Here is a 21,069-nt window from a genome sequence, read left to right as displayed (position 1 = left end):
CTTCAAATTACAAACAGAAATGATAAAAGATGCAATCAACATCTGTAAGATTCTTTTAAGTCTGACCTACACAGTGGGTTGTATATACTTTTCATTACACTTAGGTAGGTCAGTAGGCAGTAACATAAGCAGTGGCTTTCTCTATATGGAAGCATGAAATGTTGGAACGACAGCAGGATAATGCACATCCAAACAGGGTTATTGCCATGCTGGACTCCACAGGGAACACAAAGAAGATGGAAACTGTACCCAACTGACACTTAACAACAGCAGCGACAATAACTACTCGAGCACACATTAAGTTCCAGGCACCATCCCAACACTGCACGCGTATGCAGTGCTCATCAATCCTCACAACTTTATGAAAGAGGTACTAGGCACCCCTGCACCAGGCGCTGTGTTAGAGTCCAGAGTCGTGGTGCTGAATAAGGTAACAGTTTCAGCTTCTCCAGCAGAAATGCAAGGCATAGTCAAGAGCCATGGGGAAAGTGCGCCCAGGAAAGGGGGCTGTTGAAGTCAAGAGCAAAGTTTTACCAAGTGGCGGAAGAGGAGGGGGGAAAGGTAGAGAAAAGACTCTAAGCTCTGTCCTTGATGGGTGGGATTTGGGTGAGTAGAACAAATGCTGCAAAGCCAGCTGCTGCTTCTGGAAATAAATTCTCAGGGGACTTAAACCGGCAGGCTCTTCCAAGTGATGCAGGGCAAGAGGTCTAGACGAATGAGTCTAAATCAAAGTGCTATTACTATGATACAGATACATGTACTAAAGCAGAGACTTTATTTTTTATTATTTTTGGCCATGTCACGTGGCTTGCGGGATTTAAGTTCCCTGACCAGGCATCAAATCCGGGCCCTCAGCAGTGAAAGCGCGAAGCCCTAACCACTGGACCAGCAGGGAATTCCCTAGAGCAGAGACTTTAAAAAGCAGTGGCTTAGGCTTCAGCTTCCACTTTCACTCACATCCCAACCACCAGAACTTAGGTAGGCGGCCACAGTCGCCTGCTATTCTCATGGAGGCTTGGAGAATGTAGCCTTTATTTTGGGTGGTCATGAGCCCAGTTGGACTCTGAGGGGTCCATTATCATAGAGGAGGGTAGAAGAGATGCTTAGGGACAATGAATCACCTCTGCCAGGGACCTTTAAGAGCTGAGAAGCAAGGTGCCAGTGCCAGGGAGACTCAGTAGAAACCGCAAGTCCAAAGAGCTAGAGATAAGATTCAAGTCAGGGCAGGGAGCTGAGAGTCTGACATTGGGCAGAGGGAGTGGGAGGGAAAGCAGTTTGCAAATGCACAGGTAAGGTCTGGCACACATGCTGGGAACAACCTTGGGGTGTGGCTGTGCCCACTGTTTCCCAGGGCAGGAGAGATGGAGGCTATCCCAATGGGAAATAACAGCAGGAGGAAGCAGGGAGATTTAGGGATGAGATGAAGCCAGCTGGAGTCAGCTGTGAAGGGCTGCGCGCTAGGGAGCCTGGATGCCTTTCTGGAGGCATGAGGATACGTTCAGGTAGGAAGTGCCACGATCAGCTCAGTTCTGAAAAACAACTGGTGCATGTGGAAGACATATTGAAAAAGAGGGTGACAGAGAGGAGACCAGTTAAGAAAAAACTGTCGTAAAATAGCCCATTCACTCACTGACTCAACAAACACTTAGTATTTATGGGCCAGAGACCACTGAGCACAGTATATGTATACACTGACGAAAAGTGATTTTTTGTAGGAGGTGGAAAGGGAGGGAGACATATAAATAATCACAGTAAAGAACAAGCTTCCTAAGTGGAGTGTGAAGAGGTGCCCTGGGGACCAATGAACTCCTGGAAGCCAAGACTTAAGCTGAGATGTTTTCCAGGCAGGGAGGGGTCAGGACAGAAGAGGCCATTTGAGGTAATGGGAACAGCAGATGCAAAGGCAGGGAGAGGGGAGAGAGCACAGGATGTCTGCACAACAGCCAGCAGTGCAGGGTTAGAGCAGAGAGTGCTTGAGGGAAGGGGACAGAAGTGTGCTTATGGAGGGAGGCTGAGGCCAGATCTGGAAGGGATCTGTCTGTCATGTAAAGGTCTTGCACTTATCCTGGAAGTGACAGAAAGGTCACTTTATCCTTGGAAAGACGAAAAGTAAATTACATGACTAACTCCCCCTGTTACAAAGGCCCCTCTCAAGGCAGTGTAAAGGAGCTGGAGAGACTGGAGATGAAGAGACCAAAACAGGTCCTACGCAAGTCCAGACAACCCATGATGAGGGCTCCTCAAGGGACATCCTGGAATGTGTTTTAAAAAAAAACAGCCTTCCCTTTTTTTACACATTCATTTACAAAGCAATAAAATCTAGAGTTGCATCAATTATTTAAATTCATTAACTCAGGAAGACAGAGCAATAAACACAAATGTCAGGTGATGTGACTGGATTAAGAGAGGAGGAACAGGAGATGCAGAAGAAACCTGGGAGCCCAAGGATGCGTCCTCTTGGAACTGTTTGGTGGAAATAAATGTGAATATGGCCATCAACAGGGTTACCATATGACTGTCTAAACTGGGATACTTTTAAGAGTAAACAGGGGCACTGTTAATGGTTACTTTGGGATGACAGGATAAACAAGGACTGTATTGGGCCAACTGGGTTATCAAAGAGATGCTCTGTACACTGTGGGCCTCTTGGATAAGACCTTCTTAACGGACTCAGGACATGGTTAGATGGGCTAAAGAGAAGACTTTGGAATCTCTACAGATTATATTCTGGGGGCCAATATGATCATTCAAGGGGGAAAGTATAGAGTGAGAGGAGAAAAGGGATCCATGACAGGTGTTAGTGGAAAACGCCAGAAAGTGTATGTCTTGGGGTGAGGGGTGGAGCAAGACTCTGGTTGGCCAAGTTTATGTAAGAATCCTTAAGAATTCTGTGAGTCACTGCGGTTCATATTAAGCAAGGATGCAATACTCTGTACTGAACATCCTGGAATGAGTGTTTAAAAAATAGCCTTCCTTTATCTTCATACAGTTGAGTCAGTCCGACTTTCTCAAAAATAATTTTATAAAAATTAAGGGAAAACTAATCATGGACAATCAAAAGCACAGATTTCTACTTATCATGGTTAACATCTAGTCCCAAAGACTTGGTCCAACCTCACAGGTTATCCTGTCTTTGTCTTCTCCTAGTCAGGTACCCAACTCTGTGTGACAAGGGAGAAATTTAGGGACTCGTATCCTTTTTTTTCTCTTCGCAGCCATGACCTAGGGAAAGGAAATTTAAATCTTGGGGCTCCATGTGGGCCTCTGCACTTAAGACACAGCGCATTCAGACTGTCCAGTCAGGGTGGATGCTAGAATATAGGAGGAAATGCCTGCCATTTACCTGGCTGAGAGCTAAAAATGCACCCGTCAGTCCACAATCCTTACACAATGTGGGAACGGTGTAAAGAGGGTGACAAGAGGGCCACTGCCTGATCAGAGGACCGTGGGCCTGCTTAGAGATAACCTCTAGGATGGTGCAAATAAATGGCTAGAAGACAAGTAAAAAGCCAGGTGTGAGATCTGGGTTTGGGAAGAGTTATTGCAGAAGCCACACTTAAAGTTGAAAGACTGGATAAGCTTTTAAAAATAGGAGTACGCAGCTAGGAAGGAGCTTGGGAGTTGCCAAGGGTTAAAAAACAAAAGAGAAAAACCAGAAAAACAAAGAGAAAGCCTGGTCATCAAATTCAGAAGGGAGGTGAGGAAGGGGCAGTGTTCTGGAAGCTGAGGAGTCTGCAACCCAGAAAGACTGAGAAAGAGTCATGAGTGATAGGAAGCTCCGGGCTTGGGCAATACGTAAGCTAGAATTATAATCTACTCCCGTACTCAAAATACACACAGTCTCCCAAATAAAGAATCTGTTTGTATGAGAGCTTCAAGAACCAGATGCTCAAACCCAGACACTTACCCTAATCTATTTCTGCTGCAGGAACTTGACACATCAGAGTTCCCATGACAGAACACAGAGTTTCACTAAGAAACTCTTCTATCCACTCACCCTAAGTGATGAAAACAAGTTTATCCTCAGTGATGAGTTCGGCTTTGGAGAAGTCACAGACCAGTTTTAGAGAGAGCTACTCCTGTTACCAAACACTAAATGGTGACTGGCATAAACTGCTTAACCATTGGGAAAAAGACCAAGAACTAAGTGGAAAAAGGACTGATTTGAGAATCTGATCTTCTCTGTGAACTGACCTGGGGGAATTAGTTACACTATCTCCCCAAATTTAATTTTTTTCATCTGCAAGGCAAGGGGATTGGACTAGATGAGCTATGTGCCTTCAAGCTCTGAAATCCCCCGTTTTTTAAATTGAGAAACATGTGGAAACCGAAGTCGTTTTCTTGGGTAACAGTGGTACTACTACCTTATGTAGGTTGGACACATATATGCTACTGTAGAGAGAAAAAACATATATCTCTTAAGCTCTACTTGTGGTCAGTGTAGAACCTCTTCACCCAATGATTAACTCAGAATTGTAATTTACTTTTTCAGAAAATTGGTCTTAGCAGCTTAGTTGTGAATGGATTACCTCTCTGGAGAACTACCTCAGCCAGAATACAAACACAGTATTAGGCAAAGGATGCAAAAATATTTTCCAATACCCACGACCAGGAAGGCAGGCCGCATAGTATTGTGTGAAGAGTAATGAAACCAGGCAATCTGGGCTTCATCCCAACTTCTATCTATTAATCCCTCCAGGGTTTAAATGTCCTAATCATAAAATGAAGAGATTAGCCTGGAAGATGACGTATCTACTCCAGGGCAAAAAAAAATCTATTATTTTAATCTATTATTTTTCCTTGCAGCGTGTGGATGCTGTCAGTCATGCTCACTTTACAAAAACTCTCTCTTGTTCAAAATTTATCTTAAGCGTCTTAAAATGAGCAAATACGGAGAGAGTCATGTTACATGTGAGAAAGAAATCCTATTTCCTTTTACTCAACAATGACAGAGCATCCACGTTGCCAGGGGCCTAGGAATCCATGAAGACACCATCCTCGACTGTAAAAACACCAGGACTGAGTTCACAATGGAGGAGCTGGGCGGCAACACAAGCCCCCCACCCTGCAGGGTAACTCACCCTGGAGAGTGGGCTCCTCTCCCTGCCTAGCACCAAAGGGTCAGTGGTTGAACACTCCAGATCAGTGATGCTCAGGTTCTGCTTTTTGGGTTTGCCTTTTCTTTTCTTGCTTTCAGGTTGAATGCATGAACAACCTACAACTCCCAGTAGCCTCCTGCATTATCCTCAGAGATTTTCTTAAAGGGGGTGGTAAGTTAAAAACTACCCCTTCCATGTACCTTTCCCCCATCAAGTGAGATTCACTGTCTTAGATTAACTACGCATTTTCAAATTTAAGCTTCTCCTATTTCCCATCTTCATCTTCCAAACACTTTGATGTCAAATGTCATTGCATTCCATTCAAATCAATACACATATACCACGCTCACAGAATTTCTGTAGGTTTTTTTTAAAGGATAAAACAGGAGTAAACTACTACTAGCAAGCAGGACCTCCACGTTGAACTGAATCATGCCTTTTTCTCACTAGTTTAAAAAAAAACCCAACAAAGTCTGAAATGAACAGCTTCTGCCCTAGATCATAATAACAGGAAGTTACCCAGCCAGGAGCTCCAAATGCACATTTCTAGCTATTTCCAGATATCGCCATCTGGATGAACACATCCTAGCATTAAATTCAGCACGCCTAAACCCACATTCTATCTTCTTGATCACAGGGAGGCCTCCTCTTTCCTCTTTCTGGGAACATCACTATGATCCTTCTATTGTGCTTCCTCATTTCCTGTATCTAATCTGTCTTCAATTCTTGGACATTTCTACTCTGTCATCTCTTGTTATTTCTACCACTCCTACCACCTTCCACCTAGTCTCTCCCCCTGCCACCAATGTTTTCATAATCCCCAATCTTCTAAATGTTATCGCTAAATCAATCAATTTAAGCTATAGAGCTGGTTCTTCTGCTCCTTTGTACAAAACCTTTCAATGGTTTTACCCTCACTAGTAAATAAAGCTCAAACTTCTTAATACGTCACTGAAGGCCCGTGCCATACTGTGAAACTCCCAGCCTCGTCTTACTTCTCACTACTCTTCATTAGCTCAACTGGAGCTGTTACCCACCTCCCTACTTCCAGTCTGTTCCTACCACTCCCTCCATCTGAACTACCCTCCTCTCCCAGTGATGAGTGACAAATGTAACCCAACCTGCAAGGCCAAAATCATTTCTATCTCCTCCAGAATGAGCCATTTCTGAGCTTCATATTCTGCAACTCCGCTGAAATATGCACATTCTCTCTTCTAAAAAAACAAAAATTTGCATTTTTATACTGTTCCAACCATGTCTATTACCCTTGTTTTAAATCTTTTGTGCTTCTCCTATCCTACGCTTGTCTTGCAGCTTGCACCCTTGCCACTGAACTAGGAGTTACCTAATCACATAAATGATTCCTGCAAATGTTTGCTTACACAGTGCCTTGCACTCAGGAGCTTCCTGATAGCTCTTCATTGTTAAAGCAATATTACTGCTAAAATGATTTAAATAGAAAGAGAGGCATGAATGCATGGCTTACTATTTCGTGTTATTTCCTTAATAATCAGAATCTCTCTCTACTCTAACTGATGAGTGAAATCTAGAACTCCCTCTTATGTACCAGACATCACAGGTAGGGCACAGTACAGGGCACGTGTACTTGAATCCTGGCCCTCCCTCTAACTAACAGCATGGCCTTGGTACTGAATCAAATAATCCTGTGGACTCAACCAATATCCACCTTTTCCTCCTAATTTTACAGGAGATAAAATCTCTGGAATTACTCCCATATTTGTTAACAAACTCCAAACTGCTTCTTACGGTAAGCCTCATACATGCTTGACTGTAAACATCTGCTGGACAAAAAAAAAAAAAAAAGTCAGTTCTTACTGGACATGGATCATCTCCTGCAATGGTACTCCTCAGTCTCCAAATTATTCAAGTGAAATACACTCAATCAATAGCAGACAACTCTGCCACTCATCAAATTACAACTGTGTAATGAGGCAAGCTGCTACCAGACACACCTTAAAGCCTTTTGAAGCAGCAATATGGGCAGCAGTCCAGCCTTCGCTGTCGGCGTGGTTGATGAGGTCTGCGGGGACAACAGGCTTGGATGTGCCTTCGCGACTCTCTTCTCCTCGATCCAAGGCAAAGACGCCCAACTCGGGCTCCTTATGCGATGAGTTTCCATGAGCTGGGGCCCTATGGTACATAAGAAGCTTGAGGCTGTCCACATTACCAGTGTCCACGGCTGCATGAACTGGTGTCCAGCCATCCTGAAAATAAAATGACCGGGGGAGAGGACTGTTTATGACATTAATGTTGAGAACACTGTTATTCAAAGTTCACCTCTAAATGTTCTTGGGCATGGACCACTGAGCTGGGAAAAGCAGGCATTCCAATCCTGAATATCGCTGTTGAGCTAAGTTCTCAGACCTCTGTCGATCAGTGTATTTTCCACTGCTGTGACTCATCTTTGCTATTTTGTAAGAATTTCATCTTAACAGTAGACCATTTTGAGTGAACAGGTACTGCCCAGGATGGTAACTAAGCATTAGATGTGGTAAAACAAAACCTCAATTTAATATTGTGAAAGAGAATGAACTTTAGCATAAAGGTTTTTAAAAATTTATACGCAAGTATAAAGTTATTAGTACTGTACTAAATGAATGCTGTTATAAACCAGTTTTACTTACAGAGAAGGGACCTAATTCTAGTTATCTTAAAATTTTATGCCACTGAGTCCCGAAGGAAAGATTCTAGATAACAGGGAAAAGGCAGACATAAAGGAAAAACAAAGTCAAATAATTTCACGAGCTACCTATCAGCTTCTATGGAGCTCTCTGTGATTGCAGTTAGATATTGATAAATGCAAACTTAGAAAATGTTTCGACTAAAATGGCTGCGCCCGTTCTCTAGAATGTATGATACTCTGAAGCCTCAAAAATCCACTTAGCTGGTTGCTAGAGCAGACTCAGAACTCTTTTCTAGGACAGGGGTTCTCAAAGTGTGGTCCCCTGACTAGCAGCATCAGCATCATCTGTGAGCTGGTTAGAAACGTGTATTGTTGAGCCTCACCCCAGACCTGCTGAATCAGAAACCTTAAAGGTGGGGCCCTGCGATCTGTTTTAACAGCCCTCTGGGCAACCCTGATGCACTAACATTTGACAAACACTATTCTAGGGAAAATCGTGATCCCTTCTGTAGTCTTTCATTTTATATAGATCTACCTTCTAACTCAGGTACCCACCTTCATTAGATTTTTAAGACTTTCATAAAAGAATTGAGAATTATTTTGGTGATACGTATTCTGGATTTATTTTACCCTCTGGCCTATTTTTTTCATTTGGTATTTCATATTGCTACACTGAATATTTTTTCAGTGAGTTACAGTATACTTTAAAAAAAATAATGGGGTAGAAGACAGGGAGAAAAACAGACAATAAATGGTAACCATCTACATTTAGACTGAGTCACCTGATCATTTGCTAAAGCTCTTCCTGAATGATGTGGCCTTTTCTCTGGTTCTATACTTCATATCAAGGGAATCGACTTGGCTACGACAAGACCATGGCTGGGCAGTAGCTGAATACCACACAATCCTTGGGTGTACCCCAGGCAGGTAGAGTGTTTCATGGCTTGTTCTTTGTTGGGCTGTGGATACCTTTACTTGGGCATCAGACTTAATTAGGCACCAGACTGTAAGTGCTCCTGACCTTCCTTAACTTATATTACAAAGGCCAGTCATTTCTGAAAAACTTAAAATCTTTCATTCTCCTTTGATTTCTTATTAAAAGTCATGAACAATAATTAATTATTCCCTTAAGGTCCTTTATCAATTATGCTGTTTATCTCTGTACTTTGGAGCCTCTGTACTTCTAATGATTTCATTCAGCTAATTAACTACTAGCTTGAAAGCATGCACTTCTGTGTTCTCTAACTTAAAGTGTGACAAATTTTTATGTTGCACTACTTATTTTCATTCAGATGATGTAAAATTCATTCCTTTTTCACATGTAAGTTAGAATTTGATAATGAATATGTGTAATACCACAGATTTCTTAAATAAAAAATATAAAACAACATGAATAAGCATAACACTGGACTATTTTCTCACATTTTCAAAAAAATCAACAGAAAGGCAATTAAAGAAAAAAAGCCCTTACAATAGGACTCAATGGAAAATGTCTATACCTAGCTTATATATCCCTGGTTATACCATTAATTGGTGGTTTTCTTTTGAGAAATTAAGAAAATCCAAGATCTAAGAGTGACCTTAAAGTAGGTCATGCACCATTTTATCCTTGAAAATTTTAGGGTGTTTCCTATGAAATGGCTGCACAGTATAGTGAACTCTCCATTAGCAGAGGAAATCCACAGTTCAGATAACCTTTGGAGATTAAGATGTCTACAGCTGTCTTTCATCAGGAATATGCTGGAGGGTGGTGAGTATTATACTTCTAACATTCTGGGAAGCTGCAGAAAAAAATCCCTGAGCCCAGTGAAGAGTGGACTCCATAACCCACCAGCCCTTAGACGGGCCCCCACTGGAGAAATGCCTGGCGCTGTGCGAAGTGCGGATTTCTCGATCTTCAAGTCTATCATGATAGGCTGACAAAGACCAACTTGGGAGGGTGAATTGAGAAGCTTGTTTCAAACATTATTTCTGTGTGGCTGTACCAGGAGTATTATCCAAGGACTCTTCTGTGGATCAGACTCTAAATTTCTTCAGTTTCTAAATCTCTGACTTCACCTGTGCACCCTGTACAGGAGGTAGCAGAACTGTGTGAGACAGAGTCAACAGCGACCTCAGCCTGTTAGGTTCCGGAGTGGATTTCCACACCCAGTGCTTCAAGTTCTGAGGCAAAGTAGACAATGACCTTGAACTCTGGAGGTGTTGCATAATCTTAGCAACAACAAACGTCAGTCCTGGGAGGAAAAGTGAGCACAAATAACCTTCCTCTAAGTGCTGGAACAGATGCCGTCTTGCCACAAAACTCCCTCCCGTTTACACACATCACAAACGAGCACTGCTGCGGACAGTGACAGCAATCTTGCTGATGGCTGACCTCTGCCATTGCTTACAATTCCCAGGCAGTACACAGACTACCTTTAAAAAGAAAGGCTAGGGACTTTCCCTGGTGGCGCAGGGGTTAAGAATCCACCTGCTAATGCAAGGGACACGGTTTGATCCCTGGTTCAGGAAGATCCCACATGCCATGGAACAACTAAGCTCATGTGCCACAACTACTGAGCCTGTGTGCCTAGAGCCCATGCTCTGCAACAAGAGAAGCCACCACACTGAGAAGCCCACACACCGCAACAAAGAGTAGCCCCTGCTTGCCACAACTAGAGAAAGCCCATGCGCAGCAATGAAGATCCAACGCAGCTAAAAATAATAATAATAAAATTTTAAAAAATCCCAGTGTGGTCTAAAAAAGAAAAAAAAAAAAAGAAAGAAAGGCTAATGAACAAGTTTATAATTATCAGATGCTCAAACAGAGGTTGGACAATGGCCCTATCCAATATCCTCAATACAAAACAAAACAACCTGTATTTTACTTGACTATATTTTTCGAGTTATAGAGTTTGTAGACATATTGTAAATTATAAGACAAAACCCCCAATATAGGTACTCACTCTGGTTTTTACACTTCGGTCAGTTCCAGCTTCCAACAAGAGTTTAATACATTCTTTATTTCCATTTTTACAGGCCAGGTACAGAGGTGTCTGTCCTCCATCAGCAGCATGATTAATGTTAGCATCATTTGCAATTAATAATTCTACACACCTAAACACAAGATTATGATTGATTACATACAAAACTGGGTTTGATTTCTTAAGTACCACCTGGCCAAGATATTAAATAGAGAAAATAATGCTAAAGCAATTCTGCATCTTTATTTACATGAATTATTAAATATATTTATCAACTATTGCTGGTCTTATATATTTAGATACTGTTTTTAACAAGGCTGAAAGATATATTTTAATTACTCCCGTGAAAATTTAAAATAGCAGCTTTTGATCAAGTGTGAATACCTGGTTTATGATACTTCTCTGTAACCAACTTGTGAAAGCAGAGTCCTTGGAATATGTTTAACTGTGCTTGACATATATATTACTTGTGGTTCAAAATAGTTTGAACCTTGAAAAAAGTCAGGCTGCTGAGTCATTCTGAGATTTTCACTTGAGAAAATAATTATAAATAGCGCAGACAGCAGGGCACCACTTGCCTCCACTATAAAAGGCAGTGCGGAGACAGAGAAAAGGGCCATTTTGGGGAGAAAAGACAGCAGAGGCTGCCCTGTCTCCTGAAGTGGGGCTACTTTATGAGGGAAAAGACACAGCTAAGCAGAAACACATTGCCCTGAGAATCAAGAAGGAAAGCAACGAAGCAAATTCAAGACTTCAAGGCACTTAGGAACTAACTTCAGTTTGAAAAATGAGATGAGAATAAACTTAGAAAAGAGAGATAAATCATAATCAAATTAAGAAGCAACTCACATCTTTGTTTTTTTCCTCAGATGCATGTTTCTTCTTGGCCTCCCTTGGCAACATTTGGTTTGTTTACACATATTTTTAAAAGAAGTTACATACTGATGTGTATCTAATACACATCAAAATTAATCAAGCCCTGGGACTTCCTAGGTGGCACAGTGGTTAAGAATCTGCCTGTCAATGCAGGGGACACGGGTTTGAGCCCCACTCTGGGAAGATTCCACATGCCACAGAGCAACTAAGCCTGTGCGCCACAGCTACTGAGCCTGTGCTCTAGAGCCCGTGAGCCACAACTACTGAGCCCATGTGCCGCAACTATTGAAGCCCACGCACCTAGGGCCCATGCTCCACAAGAGAAGCCACTACAATGAGGAGCCTGTGCACCACAATGAAGAGCAGCCCCCGCTTGCAGCAACTAGAGAAAGCCCATGTGCAGTAACAAAGACCCAAGACAGCCAACAAATTAAAAAAAAAAAAAAATGAATCAAGCCCCTCCATTTCCCCAGGGTTCTCCCTTTTTGCAAAGCCATCCATGCCTCCTTTCCCATGACTGTTACACTATCCAAGCAAGTGGCCCTACAGATTGCCTGTCGGCAGTAAAGGTAAAAGTATAGCCCAGAAGAATCTCTCTTGGAGGACTTAGGATATATGCAAAAAGTAGCTGCAAAATCAGTAGCTCTGATCCTCAACAATAAACTCAGTGTGATATGTGTTAGACATGCAGAAAAAAATATTGTACTTTAAGGATGCATTTTTAATTTTTAAAAATTTACATTTATGACTAATAACATTAGTGTAAAACTTAAAACCCTTATTTCAAGAATTCTGAGATTTGCTAAAGGGAACACTTCTATTGGGATGGTACAATAAAAAAGTTGAACACAGCTTTCATTCTCCACAGTCTACCATTTCATCCCAAAGAAAACAATTTAGCTATATTCTATTTCATTATTAAAATATGACTTGATTTTAGAAAGTAATATCTATAGTCAACTGACTTATTAAGCTACTGAAGAAATCACTGCTAAACTTATATATATTTCACTTGATAGGCTCTTTTTGGTTTTGTGCTCTAATTTCTTTTGGTATGTAAGTTTCTGCTTCACATTTTTTAAATGATAAAACAAAGTGAATTGGGATTTAATACTGAATAAATTGCCAGTAGGAAGTTAAGATTATTATAAATAATATAATTCCATGTTTTACTTTTAATGCCATTGCACATAAAAAAGCTTTTTTGTGTGGCAGTGGTGGAAAATAGTGAACAACAAAGTGTTTAATGATCCATTATATAACCTCATACACAGTAGGTCATCCAAATCTGCAGGTTTTACATCTGTGGATTCAACCAACCCCAGATGGAAAATATTTAGAAAAAAACCTAGGAAGTTCCAAAAAGCAAAACTTGAATTTGCCACATGTTCGCAGCTATTTACATAACTTTTACATTGTATTAGGTATTATAAGTAATCTAGAGATGATTTAAAGTATACTGGAGGATGTGCGTAAGTTATATGCAAATACTGCACCATTTTATATAACGGACTTAGAGCATCCTCACATTTTGGTATCCGTGGGAGGCCCTGGAACCAATCCCCCATACACAGGAGGGATGACTTTATGCTGAGATGCTAAAAATAATCTTCTTCTTCGGAAGCAAGTTCATTCACATGAGGTTTGGAAACAGCATATTCCTCGTCTTCATTTCCCTCATATACAACTATCTATTATTAAAAAGAGCAAGTTTAGGATCCTATTTTGCATTTAAATTCTGAAATATGTTTAGTTGAAATTATTTGCTAACAGATCTTAAGCACTAGTTTACACATTCAGCCAGAACTAAAATATGTGTGCAAATTATAAAGAGGCTCTTTCCATAGAGGGGAAAAAAAGAGAATTAAGAGCATCACTTACTTGAAATGTCCCTGAGCAGCTGCAGCACACAAGGGTGTGAAGCCATTTTTATCAGCAGCATTGACTTGGGCTTCTGCATTCAGCAGCAATCTCACACAGTCTATGGATTTTAATAGAAAGCCATTTTAATTCCCCACTTAGAGTCATGATGAGCTAAATTCTATACAAGCTGTAGACAGATACTAACCCTGAGGGACCTCTCCCATGCATAGTTCATCTGACAATTCTTCCAGGGCCATGTGAGACTCCACAGACTATTATAAAGGGAAAGCAGCCCCTTTCCCCCAGGACTGTAATACCATAGACTAACTAAGACAGGATTTCTTTCTTTCTTGGGGGAGTGGGGGGAGAGTTGCTGATGAGTGAAAGGATTGTCATATGTCAGGAAACGTTTTACCAGATTTTTCCATCAGCCAATCCCAGAAAATGTTACTGGATGGAGAACCAGATCCACTCACCAAATTGATACACCATTCTTTGTATTTAAATATAATAGTTAAATTCTTACTTTACAGTGTTTAATCTTCAAAATGCTTTCATGTTGTGGTTATCTTATACTTAACTCCCTGAATGAAGATCAAGGAGAGCCTGCAGAAAGTCATCAGTCTCAGGCATAAATATCACCTAGACCTCACGGTGTACATATTATTAACTAGACTGAATTTCTCTACATTAGAGAAAATTCTCACAGTACTTTTGAAGTACTCCATAATACTTTTAAAACACAAAGCTATCATCTTGTAGTTCACTAGAATCTTGAATGTAGTCTACTCGAACGCAGTGAAGCACTGAAAACTTGCAAGGAAGCCACACTGTGTGAATTAACTGAGGATCCCATGGCTTACATGTGTAATATGATTTGACTTTGCATTTGTCATAGAATCATCTCTTTACCTGCACTACTGTATTTTTTAGTATATTTGACTGTAAGATTTGCTTTTTAAGGAACAAGATTAATTCCCCGACTTCACTGATATGTTGTTTATAGTTGCACAGCCTCTCAGTTCTCCTAAAAAATCGAAATAACTATAAATCGTTCCAACTATAGAACAATTTCAGACCCATGACCTTTCCTAACTACTAAAACTTTCCCTCACTGTAGCATGTACTAAAGCCCTAAGGCTTTGCTTTCACGAACATCAGCTATTTCTCACAGACAAATTAGAGCTATTTTGTCCTGGCCAAAGCGATCACAGATGGGTAGCTTTATTCAAAAATGTGCTTTACAGTTACTGGTGCCCAAATTTCTATGCACTCAATACATTTCATTGTGCATAAAACAAAGATAACTTTCTGCTAGCTGCAGTAAAATTTTACATTATTATGGAACTGTCCAATTTGGATTTTTTAAATGTTTATAAACTGTTTAAATCACATTAAAAAGTTATTTATCCTACCTGGAAGAGAAAATCTGAAACCTAAATTCACCTTTTGTTCATAACAATGGTTACAGGTGCTTTTGATTCTCTATCCTTTTGCAAGAGGGTGATACAGCGAGGCAAGATGGTACCATATTTACCTGTATGTCCATTCTTAGCAGCAGAATACAAGGCAGAATGGCCATCTTCACAGGAGTAGTTAATGTCCAGTCCTTCTTCATTAAGCAGCATTGATAATAAAGTGACATTCCCCTGGGCAGCAGCTTGCTGAAGAAGGGTGGGCCTGCCAGCCAGGGGGGCAGGACCACCACTCATTAGCAAAGGGGTTAGGGAGGGTGACCAGCCTGTGGGTTAAAGTGACCCTAGTTAGAGAGCAGAGGCAAGGACAAGAGACAGATATTACCCACTCCTTTCTGAATCACACACACACAGACACATGAACACGTACCCCTAGAGGATTATGTGGTTTCTAACAATATCAATCTGTTAATATTTACTTTAGCAAAAATCTGTACTGTTATTTCAATCTTATATCTGCTGCTAAATTAACACACACGGTGACAAATTTTTAGTCGTCAGTCTTGCACAGATAAGTGTTAAAGTGGTGCTTGGTTTTAGGAAACTAAGAAGGCTGTCTCGTTTTAAAAGTTCAAACTCCTCCTCAGGGTTTCAAAATAATTTGAATTTTAAAAAAATTATGTACAGATTTCCTCAATTTTGGTATCAACTGATAGATACCTTTAGGTATAAGATAGAAATAATTCTAAAAAATAGAAACTGTCCTTTTTCTGCCATGTTTCTAAGGTACTTAATTATAAACTTTACATAAACCATTGAGATGGACCAAATACTGTCAAGGAATCTATTTACATTCCTTGAATTTCCTTATTTGCGAAGAAAAATAATGGGCAGTCAACTACTATTCAGTATCAAGAACTAACAGAAGCACAACATATATAGAATATACCAGCACAAATATTCAATATACAATTTTGAAGTCTACAGCATCTGGCCATCTTCACATTTTGTACCCAAAACTTTTAATCAGCCAACAAAACAGGACACGCTACCATATAGTTTTAACAAAAGTCTTAAGAGTTATCATAGTTAGAGATTTCTCATCAGTATTTAGCAGCTTTAGAAGAGAATCTGGTAAGTGTGTGAAGTCGGCTGCATATAGCATGGAAAATTTTCTGAATTCTTCCTTGGTCAAAAGGCTGTAAAAACAGTAAAGTAAAAATGTTTATTTAACGTGATATATAGGTATTTAGTGTATTTTAGGCTTAGATACAATTAACTTTCAAAATAAGTCATTTTTCTTTCTTCCTTATGGAGCCCCAAAACCTGAAAGTAAAGTTGGTGTGTATACGGGGGCACACGTGCACATATTCACTCCTGGGGTACACTTTCTACATCTGTCTGGTAACATTCTCTGTAGTAAGATACAATAGTGGAGCTTTTATATTTCCTACACCTTGGTATCAGGATAATACTCTAAGTACATGGGTGTTGTATTAATATGTAATAAATTCTTATAATTGAATCTTTAGTTATTGGCCTTAAATTATTTAAGTATTAAAAAAAGTGCATATCACAGTATTTCTCAATATTTTAAAAATTCTTTGGAAAAAAAGCAGTTTCTACAAATGAAACTGCTTATTAAAAACTGGATATTATACCTTCAGAATCAATTATTTGGATCTCTGAGTAATTTATTGTTTCCACTCTATTAGATGGCAATAACATAAATTCAAACACTCATAAAATTAAGTATTTATCTAAACTTTATATTTTCCCATTGATATTCATTAGCGCTTCTTACAAAAGTAAGATTTTTTACTTCATACTTACAAGAAGGTTCCTCTCTGGTACATTTTACCTTTTGTATTTTCTTAAAAACAAACAAAAAAACAAGCCCACAAAAATTAAATCAGTACTTATTAGAAATGGATGATAAACAGAGAAATTATAAACACCAAGGATGAAACCTTGACTGCAAAGCAAACACAAGGGCAACTGGAAGGCATTGGCACTGCGGTCTTCTGTGGAACAGGAGGGACTGTGGCTCACGCTTAGTCTGTCTCTCTCCCCCCCTCCCCCCTCCCCCCTCCCCTTTCTTCCTCCCGACCTCACCCCAGTCCCCTTTCTCCCTCTTCCTCTCTCTATCCCTCTACTTCACCCCAGAGGTCTCGGTTCCTGATACCCTTTTAAGAATATCAACTGGTATATATTAAATGGTTTGCTATTCTTTAGGGTTTTGTTCTCATTTTTCTTTTTTTTAATACAATTCTAGGCTTTGGGGGACAATTAAAATATAAATATATTTTAACTGTTTTTTATGAAAATATTCAATTATGGATATAATTTCCTGGGAAACCCCATTTCTAATGCTAAGCTATCTTAAAGACAAAATATTTTATTCAAAAATTTTCTCAATCTTTAGACCACTCGAGAGTCTTATAGTTCTGTTATACAGAACTCCAGAAGAATATATACCAATTTTCTTATTCTCTTCTTTTAAATATATTTAATAATCTTTTACAAGTGAAAAATGCTTTATAAATACCAAGTATTATTAAAGTTTAACTACATTTTTTTATCTTCACTATCATTTTTAAGCAGCATAGGCAAGCTTAAGTTATTATAATAAATCCTGCTATAAAGATGGGAAAAATAAAATAAAACTTCACCATGAGACTTTATTGTTCATTTGAAATTCCTGACAATGATAAAAGTGATCATATTTAGTTGACTGGTTAAGTAATGGTAGGACAGACCCGTAGTCATACAGCTACTTTAATGATGTTAGAAAAAGGTCATTCAGCTTTGCAGTGTCATATGCAAACATTAGTAAAGGTGAGCATCTTGCAGAACATGCAGTGATGAAGGGAACAGACAGAACGTGCAACAGCAGAGGAGTTGAGAACAGCTTCTGGCATCAGCTTCAGAGTGTGGAGAAGGTTAATCTCATTCAGAGCTCACATCAATCTTGTTTTCTGACTTAGCCTTTAAGTCAATCAAATATGGAGGATCATTTTTTAAGTGTATGTTTACCTAAGGAAAAAAATCTGAACCAAATCAAATAAAATGTATCAAATAACAATTAAAAAAAAAAAAACGAAAAAACATTTCCAAGGGTATGGAAACTCAGCTGCTTGGGGTGATTTCTGGTTTAGGTTTCTGTTCACCTAACAATTAAAATATGTTCATTTGACAAGGTCAGAGCAGTAAGAAATTCTAATTCGTTTTGAATTTTAAATGTTATTTAAAAATTTAACATTTGGCCATAAAACTGCTAATCGAGTTAGAGTAATTTACAACATAATTCATTAAAGTGATATCTTTCCTCACTGCAATTCTCCTCAATGCTTTAACTTAATCATAATTACTTACTATAGATATAAGCTGACATAGAAACAGATTTTTTAGAGTTTGAAAGATCATGGGATCTAGATTTCACTAGAGGTAGTGAACTGCCATTTGAAAATTTCAACAGGTAGGTTTAATATGTCTTTTTGATTTGGAACTATTATCACTTTTTTGGTTCAGTGCTTTCATTTTTAGATGGAAAAACTAATGGCTCAGAGAGAATTTGCTCTTTAGGGTAATACCTAGGAAGGAGCAGAAATATACTCAGTCTAGTGCTCTGTTCATCACCGACACTGGAACACACATCAACTAGGTATTTGGTAGATGTGTTCTTGCCCCCATGTCCTGCTCTTACCAATCACAATGACATTAGCGGCTGCTTACAAGATGAATACCCTTAAATGAGCCTATGCTTTGGAGAGACACAGGCTCACCCATGTAGGTTAAGAAGTAGGCTGGAGTGCGCTCTGGTGCTTCCTAGTTGCAGGGGGCATGGCAACAAAAGTAGGGGCATCTAAACGGAAAACAGAGTGGAAATCCTACATCTCATCTGGAAAACCTACATCCACGGTTGAGTTACACACCCCAAGAATGTAACTGTTTAACATTTCTATCCTCCCAATAGAATGGATGTTCAGTAAATTCTTGCTGATGACTTACAAGCTCCACTGCCTTCATTTTATCCTCATAAACTATATCTCATCATCAAATGACGAAGGAGCCTGTTACCCCACCAAATGCAATTCTGCAGGTCTAAGAATATGTTGGCCAAACTGCAAAATCAGAGAACAGAAAATGAGGAATCAGTTTCATGGATCTTCAGTGACTGCTATTTCTTTAGTCCCACAATTTATTCTCTTTTGCTCTCTAGACACAAGCAAGGGCATTCTTTCAGAAGCGTTATGGTTCCTTTATTCAAAATCCCACTGTAACCAAGGCAGGTCATTGTAGTGAATATATAATGGACTAGGAATTCTCTGACTCCAAAGGTTAACTTAAAATCCTGCTGACAAAAGCTCCTCAGTCATGGATCCTGATTTTAAAGCTTTTCCACTGAAACCAAGGGGCACTTGGAGCTGAACCCTGGAGCACATTAATGACCAGGGCAACTACTGGCAAAGCATCGGAGTATGAAGCAAAGATGGCTTTGTATTTTTAAAAAACTGACAAAATTTATATATCCCAGGAAGTGTTTTCTGTTTTATAGTCCATGTGTTTATGTCAACAGCAGTGCTGGGTCTCCGAACATTTTTGGAACTTGTGTTTTGCGACTACCTTAAGTCATTACAGCACATTCTCTGATGCTCCTGAATGGTAGCAAAAATTCCTCCTTCGAGGGTGGATTTAACTTGTGGGAAACAGCTAACATCATTTTAGGCCATGAGAAAGGCTTTCCAGCTCAGTAATACCATTTTAGATTAAAAAAAAAAAAAAAAAAAAAAGGAATGCTGAACGCCTGGAAAGACATCACAAAGCAACACTGGGGTCAATTCTAAAGCAAATTTTCAAAATGCTTTCAGCAACAGTAAATTGAAGCAGTAATATCACTTCTATTTGTTCATCACTCATGCTGCTCTAAGCTCAATACCATGCTCTTTGCACATGTTATGATATTAAATCCTCCTAATAGCCACCCTCCCCAATATGAGCAGCATAAGCTCCGTGTTAAAGCTGAGAAAAGTTGCTCAGTTCAAGAAAAATCACCCAAAACACACAGCTGTAAATGGCAGAGCCTAGATTCCAACGCAGATCTGACATCAAAGTCCATGCTGTTTCCAATTCCTAATTTTGCCCCTTAAAATATGAATCTAGCCTCTCAAGGAACTTAATTTCAAGGAGACAGCTGAAAATTGGCTAAATAAGTCCTGTTATACTGCTCTCATTACCTCATAATTAGCAAGTACAGTGCTACATGTTTTTCTCATTGCCATGCTTCTCCTAAATTGCAAATATAACACTGCTCAAATCTTCCTTTAATTCTTAAAGTTCTCTCTCATTAGAACCAACAGTCTCTGCTAACCACCAAGATCCTGGGGTAGAAGAGACCCTTGCAAAGTTTCAGCAGAACTATGACACTGGAGTATTATTTTAGAGCCACGTTTACTCAGTGAAGCATGAATGCCATTAAAAAGCAATGCTTCCTCTAGCACTATATAACAAAAGGGAAAAATCCAGTTCTTTATCGACTCTTTGTTCAAGAGTCCCAGGTTCAGTGACTTCATAAACCACATCTGCAATGGAAACTTTCTCTAATATAGCCCACATGCTATGTTATCCATCTGTGCTCAAGTGTTATAAGATGATAGCTCTAAATAAACAACTTTTGAAATACACTAAGAACAGAGATTTACAAATATACACACTATTTTTGAGGGTAAAAAAAATTAACCCCAAACTGATATTAAAACTTAGGATACACTAATTACAGAATACTTTTAATTAATTTGATAATCCAAGATAGACCATAGGATTAATAACTACTTGAAAGCATTCTTTCAAATGTCATCTCAGAACAGATAGAACTGAACACATATACTGTCTGGTGATGGCTCACTAATAGTGAAATCTTATGAGATAAATATTTAATAAGAAGGACAAGCTTCCTCCCATGGAAATGCTTCAGACTCTCTAAATTAATGGTCTCCATGTGCTCCAAACCACTACTTTCAGGTTATTTTTAAAAGAAGAAAGCACTTAGCATAACAAAACCGCAATTCATATAGCAAGATGAATCACCATACCCTGGAGCCTTTAAAGAAAAGTACAAAACAAAGAGAGGAAAGAAATAGGAAAAAAAAAAAAAAAGTATCAAATAGAAAAAAAAAGTATCAAATTAAAAAAAAAAGTTTCAAGGCAAT

At 39.3% G+C, this 21,069-nt stretch overlaps 1 protein-coding gene across 8 annotated transcripts in view; it reads right to left on the bottom strand.

The window, feature by feature from the left end:
* The window catches only part of CTTNBP2 (cortactin binding protein 2), a 203,059-nt gene that overhangs the window by 48,975 nt on the left and 133,015 nt on the right, over positions 1 to 21,069 (bottom strand). For all 8 annotated transcript variants that reach the window (XM_057731496.1, XM_057731497.1, XM_057731494.1 and 5 more), the window contains 4 exons: positions 14,983 to 15,186; positions 13,464 to 13,563; positions 10,689 to 10,839; positions 7,073 to 7,324 (listed from right to left, as the gene is read on the bottom strand). In XM_057731496.1, coding sequence (XP_057587479.1) covers positions 7,073 to 7,324; positions 10,689 to 10,839; positions 13,464 to 13,563; positions 14,983 to 15,186 — 707 coding nt within the window. The remainder of the gene's footprint in view (positions 1 to 7,072; positions 7,325 to 10,688; positions 10,840 to 13,463; positions 13,564 to 14,982; positions 15,187 to 21,069) is intronic.

This window comes from Hippopotamus amphibius, chromosome 4 (genome assembly GCF_030028045.1).
Source record: "Hippopotamus amphibius kiboko isolate mHipAmp2 chromosome 4, mHipAmp2.hap2, whole genome shotgun sequence".
Taxonomy (NCBI): Eukaryota; Metazoa; Chordata; class Mammalia; order Artiodactyla; family Hippopotamidae; genus Hippopotamus; species Hippopotamus amphibius.
The sequence above is the reverse complement of the archived record's forward strand: the minus strand, read 5'-3'. Positions and strand labels throughout refer to the sequence as shown.